The following is a 12155-nucleotide window of genomic DNA, read 5'->3' as shown; positions in this document are numbered from 1 at the left end:
CACACACACACACACACTTGTATAAACCAAGCTATGTCTGCCTCCTTCACGTTCCCATTGAACCTAGAGATCACCCTATTGAAGCACTTGCCATACTCTGTTGAATTTTCATGTTGATTTGCCTAGTTTCCCCAGAAAACTAGTTTAAGGCAGGGCGGGGCAGGGGGAATAACATTTTGTCTACCATTATATATACGTTTATCTAGCATAGTGACTAACAATAAATATTTGAATAAGTGAATTTTAATAACATATCTAGCATTGTTTTGGGCTCATAAGAGCTCCCTAAGACAGTATAATGTGTCTGTGTTTTCCTCTCTAGAACATAATCATCCTGAAGCATTTTCAGATTTATAATATGTGGTAATTTATATATAGAAAGGATTTTATTACTAGTTAGACCTATGAAATGAAGAAAATCTTCCTTATCTGCATTGCAATAGACTACTTGTAATATATTTTGTACATTATTTGTAATTGGTACATTATGTTTTCTTGTAGTATCTATATCTGTATACATGTGTATATTTACTAACTTAAAATTTTATAAAAGTCCTTAGAATTTGCATAGTTTGTGCTATCCTCCATCCAACGTTATTTAGACTTAGAAACAGCAAGCTTGGAAACAATTTTGCTCTAGATTTAAGAAGACCTTTGAAATGTATAGAAATTAAATCATTTTAAGCAATGTAACTGAAACTCTTATTTATTTTAAATGTCTTACAAAACAATAATAATAGGCAATAATTATTTGGGGATGGAAAGGATGAAAATAAGGGACCCACAGAGGTAGTTTAATTGGTGTGTTTTGTTCTCCAGACTTAGAATATTTCCATACTATCTAAATAATTTACAAAAGCTTTGCTGAATAAATATGTGTTATTAACAACATAATAAGATAGGAATATAGAAAAGTTAGATGTAATATTTATATTTATATAAATCATTCCAATTTCTGTACTCTTCTAATCATTCTGCTTCTTTCAGGTACAGAGAACTACAACTTAGTACAGAAAGCAAAGTATCAGAATATCTCCATCAAAGTAAATTAAAATCCTTTGAAAGTGAGCGTGCTCAACTTATGCAAGAGGAAACTGCAAGAAATCTCACACAGTGCCAGTTGGAATGTGAAAAATATCAGAAAAAATTAGAGGTACATGTACAAGCTTTTCTTTTAAAATTAGCATAACCTGGGGCACCTGGCTGGCTCAACGGTGACACGCACCTCTTGATCTCAGGGTGGTGAGGTAGAACCCCATGTTGGGCATAGAGTTTAATTTTTAAAAATTACAAATAAAAATTAATAAAATTAGCATAGCATGTAAGCTCAATAAGTACAAGGTCTGGATCATGTTGTGCTTTATTTTACCTGTAGGACCTAGCGCTGTCCTACACATGTGCATGCAAGATAAATATAGCTCAGAAATATGTGAACCACAAAGGACTGGAATTGTTAGAACACACAAAAGAAGAAAAAGATCTCATTCACCATAGCAACCAAAAAATATATAATTACTTGGAGTAATTGTAATAGGAATAGTACAGAGGCTATTATCAAGAAAAGCATACAACTTCACTAATATAGAAGAGAAAACACCATCTTCCTGGAAGATAATATTCAATATTACATATTTTTTTAAATTACTGTCAAGTAATATTACTTGCTAGCATGTTCTTTTTTAACTGAACAAAGTAATTCTGTAATATAAGTAGGGAAAAAACCAAAGCATTCGATTTTTGAAGATTGATAAAAAGAAATAATGAGAAGTATGTATCGCATTTTAAAATGCATTCTGAGGCAAGAACAATTAAATCACACCCCAAAAAAGTTCATAAGTGGTATCAAATACAAAGCTCAAGACCCATAATCACATAAATTTAAGAATATATTCATTGTAGGGACACCTGGGTGGCTCAGTTAAGCGTCCAACTTTGGCTCAGGTCATGATCTCATGGTTTATGGGTTCGAGCCCTGCATCGGGCTCTGTGCTGACAGCTCAGAGCCTGGAGCCTGCTTCCAATTCTGTGTCTCCCTCTCTCTCTCTGCCCCTTCCCCACTTGTGCTCTATCTCTCTCTGTCTCAAAAATAAATAAGCAAAAAAAAATTATATATATATATATATTCATTGTAAAGGTTACTTTAGAAATCGGGGAGGGGATCTACCCAAGGGATACAGAAGTGCTGATACATAGGGGCACATGTACCCCAATGTTCATAGCAGCACTGTCAACAATAGCCAAATCATGGAAAGAGCCTAAATGTCCATCACCTGATGAGTGGATCAAGAAGATGTGGTATATATATATATATATATTTACAATGAAGTATTACATGGCAATGAGAAAGAATGAAATCTGGCCATTTGTAGCAAAATGGATGGACCTAGAGGGTGCCATGCTAAGTGAAATAAGTCAGGCAGAGAAGGACAGATACCATATGTTGTCACTAACAGGTCTAACAGGAGAAATCTAATAGGAGACCATGGGAAGGGGAAAGGCAGGGAAAAGAGTTGGGGAGAGGGAGTGAGGCAGATCATGAGAGACTTTTGAGTGCTGAGCACAAACTGAGGGAGGGCAGAAGGAGAGAGGGGGTAATGGTCATAGAGAGGGGCACTTGTGGGGAAGAGCACTGGGTGTTATTTGGAAACCAACTTGCTAATAAACTATATAAAACATTTTTAAAAATGTACTTTTCTAGTTAAAAATGAAAATTAAATATAGATATATATCAACCAAATTACTTATGTTATCCCAATATAGCTTTATACCTAAAAAAAAAAAAGAAAGAAAGAAAGAAATCAGGGGAAAGGTGGATTGGATAACAAATAGTGCTGTAATGATCATTTGACTAGAGAAAATACACTTCCATACTTCACACGGCATATCAGAATAAACCTCAGATAGGTCCTATGTAAATGTAAATACAGAACTATAAAGCTATTAAAAGTACATACAGATGAAATTTTCTATTATGTCTGTCAGGGGATTCATCTGTTGATCTGTTGATTAAAAGTACGGGAAGAAATGATGCAGGAAAAATAAATGAATACTGAAAAATAATATGTGTGTTATGTAGGAGAAAGGTCTTGTGTCCTTACTTTTAAAAGGTCTCTTATCAAAAGGACATACCTTCCTCTTCTAGAGACTAGGTAGAAGGAATGTACTCTTTCCAAGGAAAGGTATGAAAATTGCTGAGAAATGGATGAAAACATGTATTCTCCCTAAGAATTGAAGAAACATAGATTTAAACTTTTTCCTACCTTTACATAGGTCTGTTTGCTGTTTTCTTTTTTTTTTATTTTCTTTTATGTTTATTTATTTTTGAGAGACAGAGAGAGACAGTGTGAGCAGGGGAGGGTCAGAGAGAGAGGGAAATACAGAATCCAAAGACAGACTCCAGGCTCTGAGCTAGCTGTCAGCACAGAGCCCGACGCAGGACTCCAACCCACAAACTGTGAGATCTGATGGTTGAGCCACCCAGGCGCCCCTGTCTGTTATTTTCAGACTGCTGGCAAGAGTCCCCTTAAAAGGGAAATCTCATGTGCTTAGAAAATGGAACCTTTCTTCAGGAGGACAGTATGGTAATCTTCATTAAAGTCCTTAAAAATCTGATCCAGTAATTTTAAAGGAATTTTACCTGAGGAAATAAGAGATGCTTCTAAAGGGTTATATTAATGGCATACTCACAGCACTAAATATTATAGCAAAAATTGGAAGTAATTTATTCAAATAATAGATGATTAAACAATTTACAGTTAGTAGGTTTTAAACTATATATTTTGCTATATTCATGTATTATATGGTTACATGTAATCATGTCCCTGAATATTTTAGATTTGTGGGAAATCCTCATTTAAAAAATTGAATGAAGTAGATGTAATAATGTCATTAACATGATTAATTAGCTAATGATGTAAGTTTTCATTACAATAATGTCTCAGAGATTACATTTCTAGGAAGTATTCTGGTAAGTAAAACCAAGATTAACAAGATAAAAGAGTCTTACAGAAAAAAAGCCTCAGGAAAAATATAAAAATGATATGAAATACATATATATAAACAGAAAAATTATAAAGTGTTTACTTCTAAAGCAAACCAGTGTTCATAATTTAATACTTTTTCAAATACATTCTTCAGAAACCTACTGCAGTCATAATCTGCAATAGCAGATTCTCCCACACATTTTCAGTTAGACTGAATTAGATCAGCTCTGATTTAGAATTCATCTTTTGCAAGTTACTGTTAAAATTTCATAATTCCTAGCAAAATGCCTTTCCTTTTTTTTTTTTTTTTCAGATTGGATGACTGCTTAAGGATGTGGCTTGGGTCAGGTGGAAGGGAATGGGAGGTATATGTAGGAAGAGAGGGAAGCAGCTCCCCTCTCTCTCTCTGTGCTTCTGAAACAAATATTTCATTCACTAAGCAGTACAACATACATGCTGATGTTCGCTAAACCATTCTGTTTTATTATTTTTAGCTGGCTGTAACCTGAACTGATTTCATGACCTCTTAAAGACTACAACCCGCAATATGAAAGCCGCTCTCCCATAGGCCTTTACCCACTTGTTCGGTGAATGCAGTTGACTAGCAACTACTGGTTTTTGTGTGTAAGGGTTATGGAGAAGCACCTTTGTAAAAAATACTGTTTTTTTTTTTTAAGTTGATTTATTTTTGGAGCGGGGAGAGAGAGCAAGAGAGCACATGCGGGGGAGGGGGAAGGAGAGCACACATGTGGGGGAAGGGGGGAGAGAGAGAGAGAGAGAGAGAATAAATGAATGAATAAATGAATGAATGAATCCCAATCAGGGTCCACGCTGTCAGCACAGAGCCCAACACAGGGCTCGGTCTCACAAACTATGAGATCATGACCTGTTCCGAAATCAAGAGTCAGACACTTAGCCAACTGAGCCACCCAGGAGCACCCAAAAATATTGTTTCTAAAAACTTTTGATAAAACTGAGGCTTTGGGGGTATTTTTTTACATTTTCTCCTCTGTTAAACTAGGAGCCTGGAGAGGACAGAGATTCTTCATTTATCATTGTGTCGCCCATACCGACATAGTGCTTTGCTCAGAGTGGATGATCAATAAGTAAAGAGGGACTGAATGGTTTGATGGATGTTAGTACAACACTGTTGTTAGAATCCATTTTTCTGAAGTTCCAGAAAGTATTTCTAAGATCATTCTTATTTATAATGAATTTTGGGGAGAAATAATCTTGTGAAGGATAAAGATTGTTGTATTTATGCACTTTTCTGTGGCTTTTACCCAGTATTCGCATTGATTTATAACTTGGGGACTATTTATTTTACTTTAATTATCAATTTGCAAAGACTCCCAAAACACTGGCTTTATATTTTTATCTCTTTTTAAAGCGATTATTGACCTATAGTTTTGTATTATCATTCATTTTATATGTTTTTATATAATTTTGTATTATCATTCAATTATTTAAATGAAGGAAATATCCACTGTGAAAACTTAATATCTAATGGATTTCCAAAAGCAGCTGATCTATTTTGTGCATTCATGGTCAAACTCAAATGTTCACATATTGGTTTTTCCTAAAGAATCTTTAATGTAATAGCCTTCCATAGGTCCAATAATCAAGTTCTTTTTTGGCTTTTCAGAAACAATAATAAATTTATTTCTAGAAGCCGCTCAGGCAAATCCATAATAAAAGGGAATTCTTCACTGTGGAGTCCAGAGGTGTTAGGTGTTTCTGGGGATCTCTCTGTGCTATGAAAAGAGGATTTTAAATTACAGCTCTCAATTTAATAGTACTTTAAAAATCTCTTCTTCAAATCATACTTTACTAAATAATCCCATCTTCCCACATTTTGCTTATCTCTTCAGATATCCATTTCTGTAGTTTTTCCTTGTGTGATGTTTTTGTTGAGGTGGGTGGAATACAGACAAATAGTATCAGCTGTGCAGTGAGAACAGTCATTTAACAGTGTCATTACTGATACTCTCTTTTGACTGTGGAATTAGTGTTGTCAGCCACCGAAGTCTTAATGAATTACATCTCAATGTAATAAATTCTATGAAAGCTCCAGATGATTTCAACTGTCTAATAATTTAGTTATAATGAATCAGTAGATCTCTAGAAAACATATTCCCAGCTGGCAAGAATGAAGAAGAAATAATACTAAAAGATGAATTTTTTTTTCTGTTGATCCAATCCGGGACACTAAAAATCATTCTATAATTATCCTCATTATCCCCATGTTATTCTTTCTTTATCCCCCAAAGAAATAAGTTTGGAGAGTGGGAAATAATGTTGAAGTTATTTGGGGTGGGAGGGGCAGAATTTTGATGAAAATAATTGAAGGAAAATAACATAGAATAGATTAAGGAAAGTTAAATTGTAATTTCTACTTTATAAAAACTGTAACTAGATCTGCATCTTCTCTTTTTTCCACATCAAAGAAAGCACACAATCATGTACATTAGTCAGGATGAACTTTGGGTCATTAAAGAAAATAGGTCATATTAAAAGTTGTTTAATTGTAGAAAATTTAGAGCACTTAGGCCAGTAGATCTTTATGTCTACGAGCCATTTAATATAAAGTTCTCATAATTCTTAAAGTAGAAATAACATTTTTCAAACTTACTGTGTTCTAGGCACTCTGCTAAGCACTGTGAATTTATTATCTTATCTAATCCTTCCAACAATGTTTTGAGGTAGGCCTAGAAAGAAGAATTAATTGTGTAAGATCCCAAACTAATTAAGTGTCAAAGCCAGCACTGAAACCCAGATTTTTCTGGTTACAAATTCATATTCTTACCCATCTATTCTGCTGCTTTCAGGAAATACTACATCACATTTGCTGTATTGGAAAGCAAGTGTGCACTCCATAACTTAATCTCTACCAGTTTGTAAACTTTGTAAATAATTGGAATTTAAGCATCAAAACATTTCCTTTGTCATTAGGGAAGTCTCCTCTTTTTAGTGAATTCATTATCATCCTAGTAATTCTTTCAACAAGTCACCATTAAAGAATGTAGAATTTTTTTGTTCTTACACAAAATAACTCCAATTTCCATGCCGGTTTTTTAATTTTTTTTTTTTAATAATTGTTTAAATCCTTCCTTTCTACAAAGGCATTTTTCTGATGCTGCCCCAGGTGGCACTTCATGTATGTCATTTTGGTTCGTTGCTTTAAATTTCTGATTGTTCGAGAGACTAGAAATGGTGCTACCACCGTGGGGAGCCTAGATGAAGCAAGCTCTGATGGAACCCTGAAGGGTGGGCGTAGCTTTCACGCACAGCTTCGTGAGCCGCAAGCCTTTCCCCACGAGTAAACGGCCTCCAGTACGGAGAGTACCCTTGGAGAGTATCCCTGCGTCTCTGTAGTTCTAACAAGCAAATGCTAATCTTATTCCTATAACTATTTCTAAGTTTTAACTTTGTTGTTTATTCAGTTCATACAGTAAAGTGGTTCGCAATTTTCAGTCAACGAACAATGAGTTAATTTACCTTAGAAATAAATGTAGCTTCCCAGTCCTCTCAGTTGAGCTACTTTCTCCTCATATTTAAATCATTAGAGAGAAAAAAATTCAAAAGGCATTTTTGTGTCACCATTTTTGTCTTCGCTGTTAACCTTTTTAATTCTGCCTTTGCGATTTTTTTCTTCCACTATTAGGTTTTAACTAAAGAATTTTATAGTCTTCAAGCCTCTTCTGAAAAACGCATTATTGAACTTGAAGCACGGAACTCTGAGCATCAGGCAAGGCTCGACATTTATGAGAGATTGGAAAAAGAGCTTGATGAAATAATAATGCAAACTGCAGAAAGTAAGTCGCGCATCACGTCACACATACAGCTTTTTTTCTGGCAGCACAAGGAACCTGCTATTATTTCTAAAATCCCTGTTATGTTCCTTTAAAATCCAGTTGGTGACTTGAAAAATGTATATTTTATATTTTAATAATTAGTTAATCTCAGTTTCAGTAGTTGGCATTAAAAATCAGGTTAACTCTATGGGTGGCTCAGTCAGTGCCTGACTTCAGGTCATGATCTTGCAGTTCCTGGGTTCAAGCCCCATGTCAGGCTCTGTGCTAATGGCTCAGAGCCTGGATCCTGTTCCACATTCTGTGTCTCATGCTCTGGTTCTCTTTCTCTCTCTCAAAAATGAATAAACATTAAAAAAAATTTTTAATAGGTTAACTACAGTAGATTTTTTCTTTTCATTTATTTAGTTCCCTCATTGAACAATGAAATGTTTACATATGCCAGGATCTGGAGCCATAGAGTTCATGCGATAATTCTCACTAGTCTTGACCCCTGGAAGAAACAAGCATATTAAAGATAATTACAGCAGTGAGATATGTGCTGTTCGCAAGAAATAGGCATTTTACAGTAGAAATACAGAAGTGGTCATGAGTTAATTCCATCTTTAAAAAATTTTTTTAATGTTTATTTTATTTTTGAGAGAAAGAGAGAGACATGATTGGGGGAGGGGCAGAGAGAGAGAGAGACACAGAATCCAAAGCAAGCTCCAGGCTCCGAGCTGTCAGCACAGAGCCCAAGGCAGGGCTCAAACCCATGAACCATGAGATCATGACCTGAGCCAAAGTCGGACACTTTGGCTGAGCCACCCAGGCATCCCTAAAACCACTTTTAAAGTGAGTAGTACAACACCTAACAGGGGAGATGACTGACAACTTGAGTCTTGAAAAAGAGAAATTTATTGAATATACTGGGTTATAATCCTTGACCTTTAATTTCTACTCTGTTTCCTCTTATTATGCTATCTTCCTGTGTTATCCTTAACTTTTTTTTTTTTAATGCTTTTTATTTATTTTTGAGAGACAGAGAGAAACAGCACGAGTGGAGGAGGGTCAGAGAGAGACACAGAATCTGAAACAGGCTCCAGGCTCTGAGCTAGCTGTCAGCACCGAGCCTGACGCGGGGCTCGAACCCACGAACTGTGAGATCATGACCTGAGTCGAAGCTGGACGCTTAACCAACTGAGCCACCCAGGCGCTCCTATCCTTGACTTTCTCAGAACTCACTGAATGGTAGACTTAAGATTTCTACCTCTTACCATAGGTAAATTTAATTTTTTAAAAAAGAACTATAAGTAAATATTGAACTGTAGTTGATAATTTACGTCTTGAACTGTTGAGATGAAGGGCAGATGTCTGCAACTTATTTGGAATATATCAGGGAGCGTTTGGGTTGCTCAGTTGGTAAGTGGCCAACTTCAGCTCAGGCCATGAGTTCGAGCCCCACGTCAGGCTCACTACTGTCAGCACAAAGCCCCACTTCAGATCCCTTGTCCCTCTCCCTCTCCTCCCTCCCTGCCCCCTCTCTCTTTCAAATATAAATAAACATTAAAATTTTTTAAAAAAATACATCCAAAGAGTAAGATAGATTCATGGGTATGTATGTACAGTGATGGATAGATATGTGATAAACTACATACAATGCAATGTATAATTTAGAATCCAGATGTTGAGTATATGGGTAACTGCTGTAGACATCTTTCAGCTTTTCCATATGTGCAGATATTTTCTTAGTAAAATATTTAGAAAAAATACAAAAATAGGGGTGCCTGGGTGGCTAATAGCGTCAGTTAAGTGTCCATCTTCCACTCAGGTCATGCTCTCACAATTTGTGAGTTCAAGCCCCACATAGGGCTCTGTGCTAACAGCTCAGAGCCTGGAGCCTGTTTTGGATTCTGTGTCTCCCTCTCCCTTCCCCTCCCCTAATCACATTCTCTCTGTCTCTCTCTGTCTCTCTCTCTCTCTCTCTCTCTCTCTCGCTCTCTCTCTCTCAAGAATAAATAAACATTAAAAAATTTTAATACAAAAATAAATTTTTGCTATGCTATTGTATAAAACCATCTTCAAATCATCTTAGAATAAAATATATTTACTTATACTTGGAATATCAAGAAAGTAAGTTCATGTCTATAATTTCACAGTGGAGGGGCACATGGGTGGCTCAGTCAGTTAAGCGTCCAGCTTCAGCTCAGGTCATGGTCTCATGGTCCGTGGGTTCAAGTCCTGTGTCAGGCTCTGTGCTGACTGCTAGCTCAGAGCCTGGAGCCTGCTTCAGATTCTGCATCTCCCTCTCTCTCTGACCCTCCCCTGCTCACACTGTCTCTCTCTGTCTGTCAAAAATAAATTTTAAAAAACATTAAAAAAATAAAATAAAAATATAATTTCACAATGGAAATTAGAATTCAAATATTCCTATTTTTTTATTTGATTTCTTTATTTTGAGAGAGAGAGCATGTGAGCTCTCCCAGGGAGAGAGGGGCAGAAGAATCCATGCTGACAGTGCTGAGCCTGACCCAGGGCTTAAAGTCACAAACCCTGAGTTCATGACCTGAGCTCAAACCAGGAGTCAAACACTTAACTGACTGAGCCACCCAGGCACCCCAGAAATTAGAATACCCCTATCCTTATTTGAAGAATACTTATTAATGAAAATTTCAAATATGTAGTACAAAACAATCATTTTTAGTACTACAGTGGGTACAATTTTCAAAGGGTCACCATCTAATAATTTCACTGATATGCAGAAGGTTAGACCTCATTTATTAAGACGTCACCATGGCAAATGACATAGCCTGTTCACACTTACATTGTTTTTTATAATTAAGTATATTTGGATTTTTGAGGAGTTTAGTTTTCAAAGGTCTCATCCATTTGTTAAAAGTAGCATTGACTAGAAAGTAAATAAATTCAAATATAAAAAGAAAACCAGACTTCTGGTTGTCAGATTCTGGAACCTGCTATCCATCTCATGCTACTGCTAGGCATTTGTTACATTTCTCAAGACTCTTCTCTTGCTTCTTGAATCACCTGCCTTCGATTGTTTCTTTTCCATTGCTCTTACTGTCTTTTCTTCAAGCTAACTCTACCTAATCATTCACAGCGGTTTTTCCCATTATCCTTTTCAATTCCTACTTATTTACCCTCTGGGTAATCTTATCCCTTTCCACAGTTTCATTTACTGTCTGCAGGCTAATGATTCCATAGATCTGTAAAGAGTTCCTACAGCCATTAAAAATTTAACATTTCTCATATTTATTTGTTCTTCTCTCTGTGACACTTACTAATTTTCTTGTATTCTTGATCTGTTAGTAAGGTTAAAGTCTAATTACCATCCAGCTCTTGTCAACCTCGATCTCTCCCTCATTCTAACTAGAGCCTCATCTTACCTCCACCCCTATCCACTTGTCTAGCATCTAACCTTTTTTATTCATCCTCTCCTGTTTTTCTACAGCGTGTGTCAGTTGGATTATTACAATACCTTGTGAGGAGTTCTCTGTGCTAAAAATAGGTCATCCTTCTCCCCATTATTAGAAATTATTTTTCTGCAATATCAGCATCAACAACAAAGATCTTTTGGTCATGTTACCTTTCTATATTAATCTCTGTTAGTTTCTTGTTGACTGTGGAATAAAAATCCAAACTTCTTAGCCTAGCAAATAAAACTTTAGGTCCATTCACAATGGGAACTAAGCCTACCTTTCTACTACCATTGTTCTCTAAGCAAACTCCAACCACTTACCTCATAATTACTAAAACATCGCAGGTCTGTGCCTTTACACATGCACAAGCCCTCCTGTGCCCTCTCTATGAATATTAGTCTCCCCACAGCCTCTTACTGCTTCTAGCTTGAGAAAAATGGTGGCATTCAGTGCTCTGTACATCTAAGACATGTTCATATCTCTTTAGAACCATTTACTATTATTTCTATAATTAAATCACCAGTAAAATAGTTACCCTATGAGTTACTAATCAATTAGGTATTAATCTCAAATTTCAGATGTCCTTCAATATCTAACTGATGAGTTTTTGAGATGTTAACTGAATTTACCCTCTTCCTTCTGAATTTTGAGACAAGAGTCAGGTAGGGATCTAAGTAAAAGCTCTTATTAGGGCTATTTTGCCATTCTGGTAGAGCTGAATTAGAGAGCCCGTCTTGGATCTGGAGCTATGATGGCTGGTAACACCATTGGCAATAACATATATCATCTCTTGCTTCCACAGTTACCTGACCACTAATAACTCTACTGAAAGCGACCCTAGTTCACCATGAAAAATAGGGATAAAATTGAAGGAAAACAATAAAAATCTTATTAAAATTCTTACTAACTATACTGTAAAGGGATCAGTCAACAAATAATATGCA

At 35.9% G+C, this 12155-nt stretch overlaps 1 protein-coding gene across 1 annotated transcript in view; it reads left to right on the top strand.

The window, feature by feature from the left end:
- The window catches only part of PIBF1 (progesterone immunomodulatory binding factor 1), a 207167-nt gene that overhangs the window by 122210 nt on the left and 72802 nt on the right, over nt 1-12155 (top strand). Inside the window, exons 11-12 of the mRNA XM_029936617.1 lie at nt 988-1153; nt 7648-7798. Coding sequence (XP_029792477.1) covers nt 988-1153; nt 7648-7798 — 317 coding nt within the window. The remainder of the gene's footprint in view (nt 1-987; nt 1154-7647; nt 7799-12155) is intronic.

The sequence above is a fragment of the Suricata suricatta genome, chromosome 4, assembly GCF_006229205.1.
Source record: "Suricata suricatta isolate VVHF042 chromosome 4, meerkat_22Aug2017_6uvM2_HiC, whole genome shotgun sequence".
Classification (NCBI taxonomy): Eukaryota; Metazoa; Chordata; class Mammalia; order Carnivora; family Herpestidae; genus Suricata; species Suricata suricatta.
Note: the sequence above shows the minus strand (reverse complement) of the source record. Positions and strands in the feature narration are given on the sequence as shown.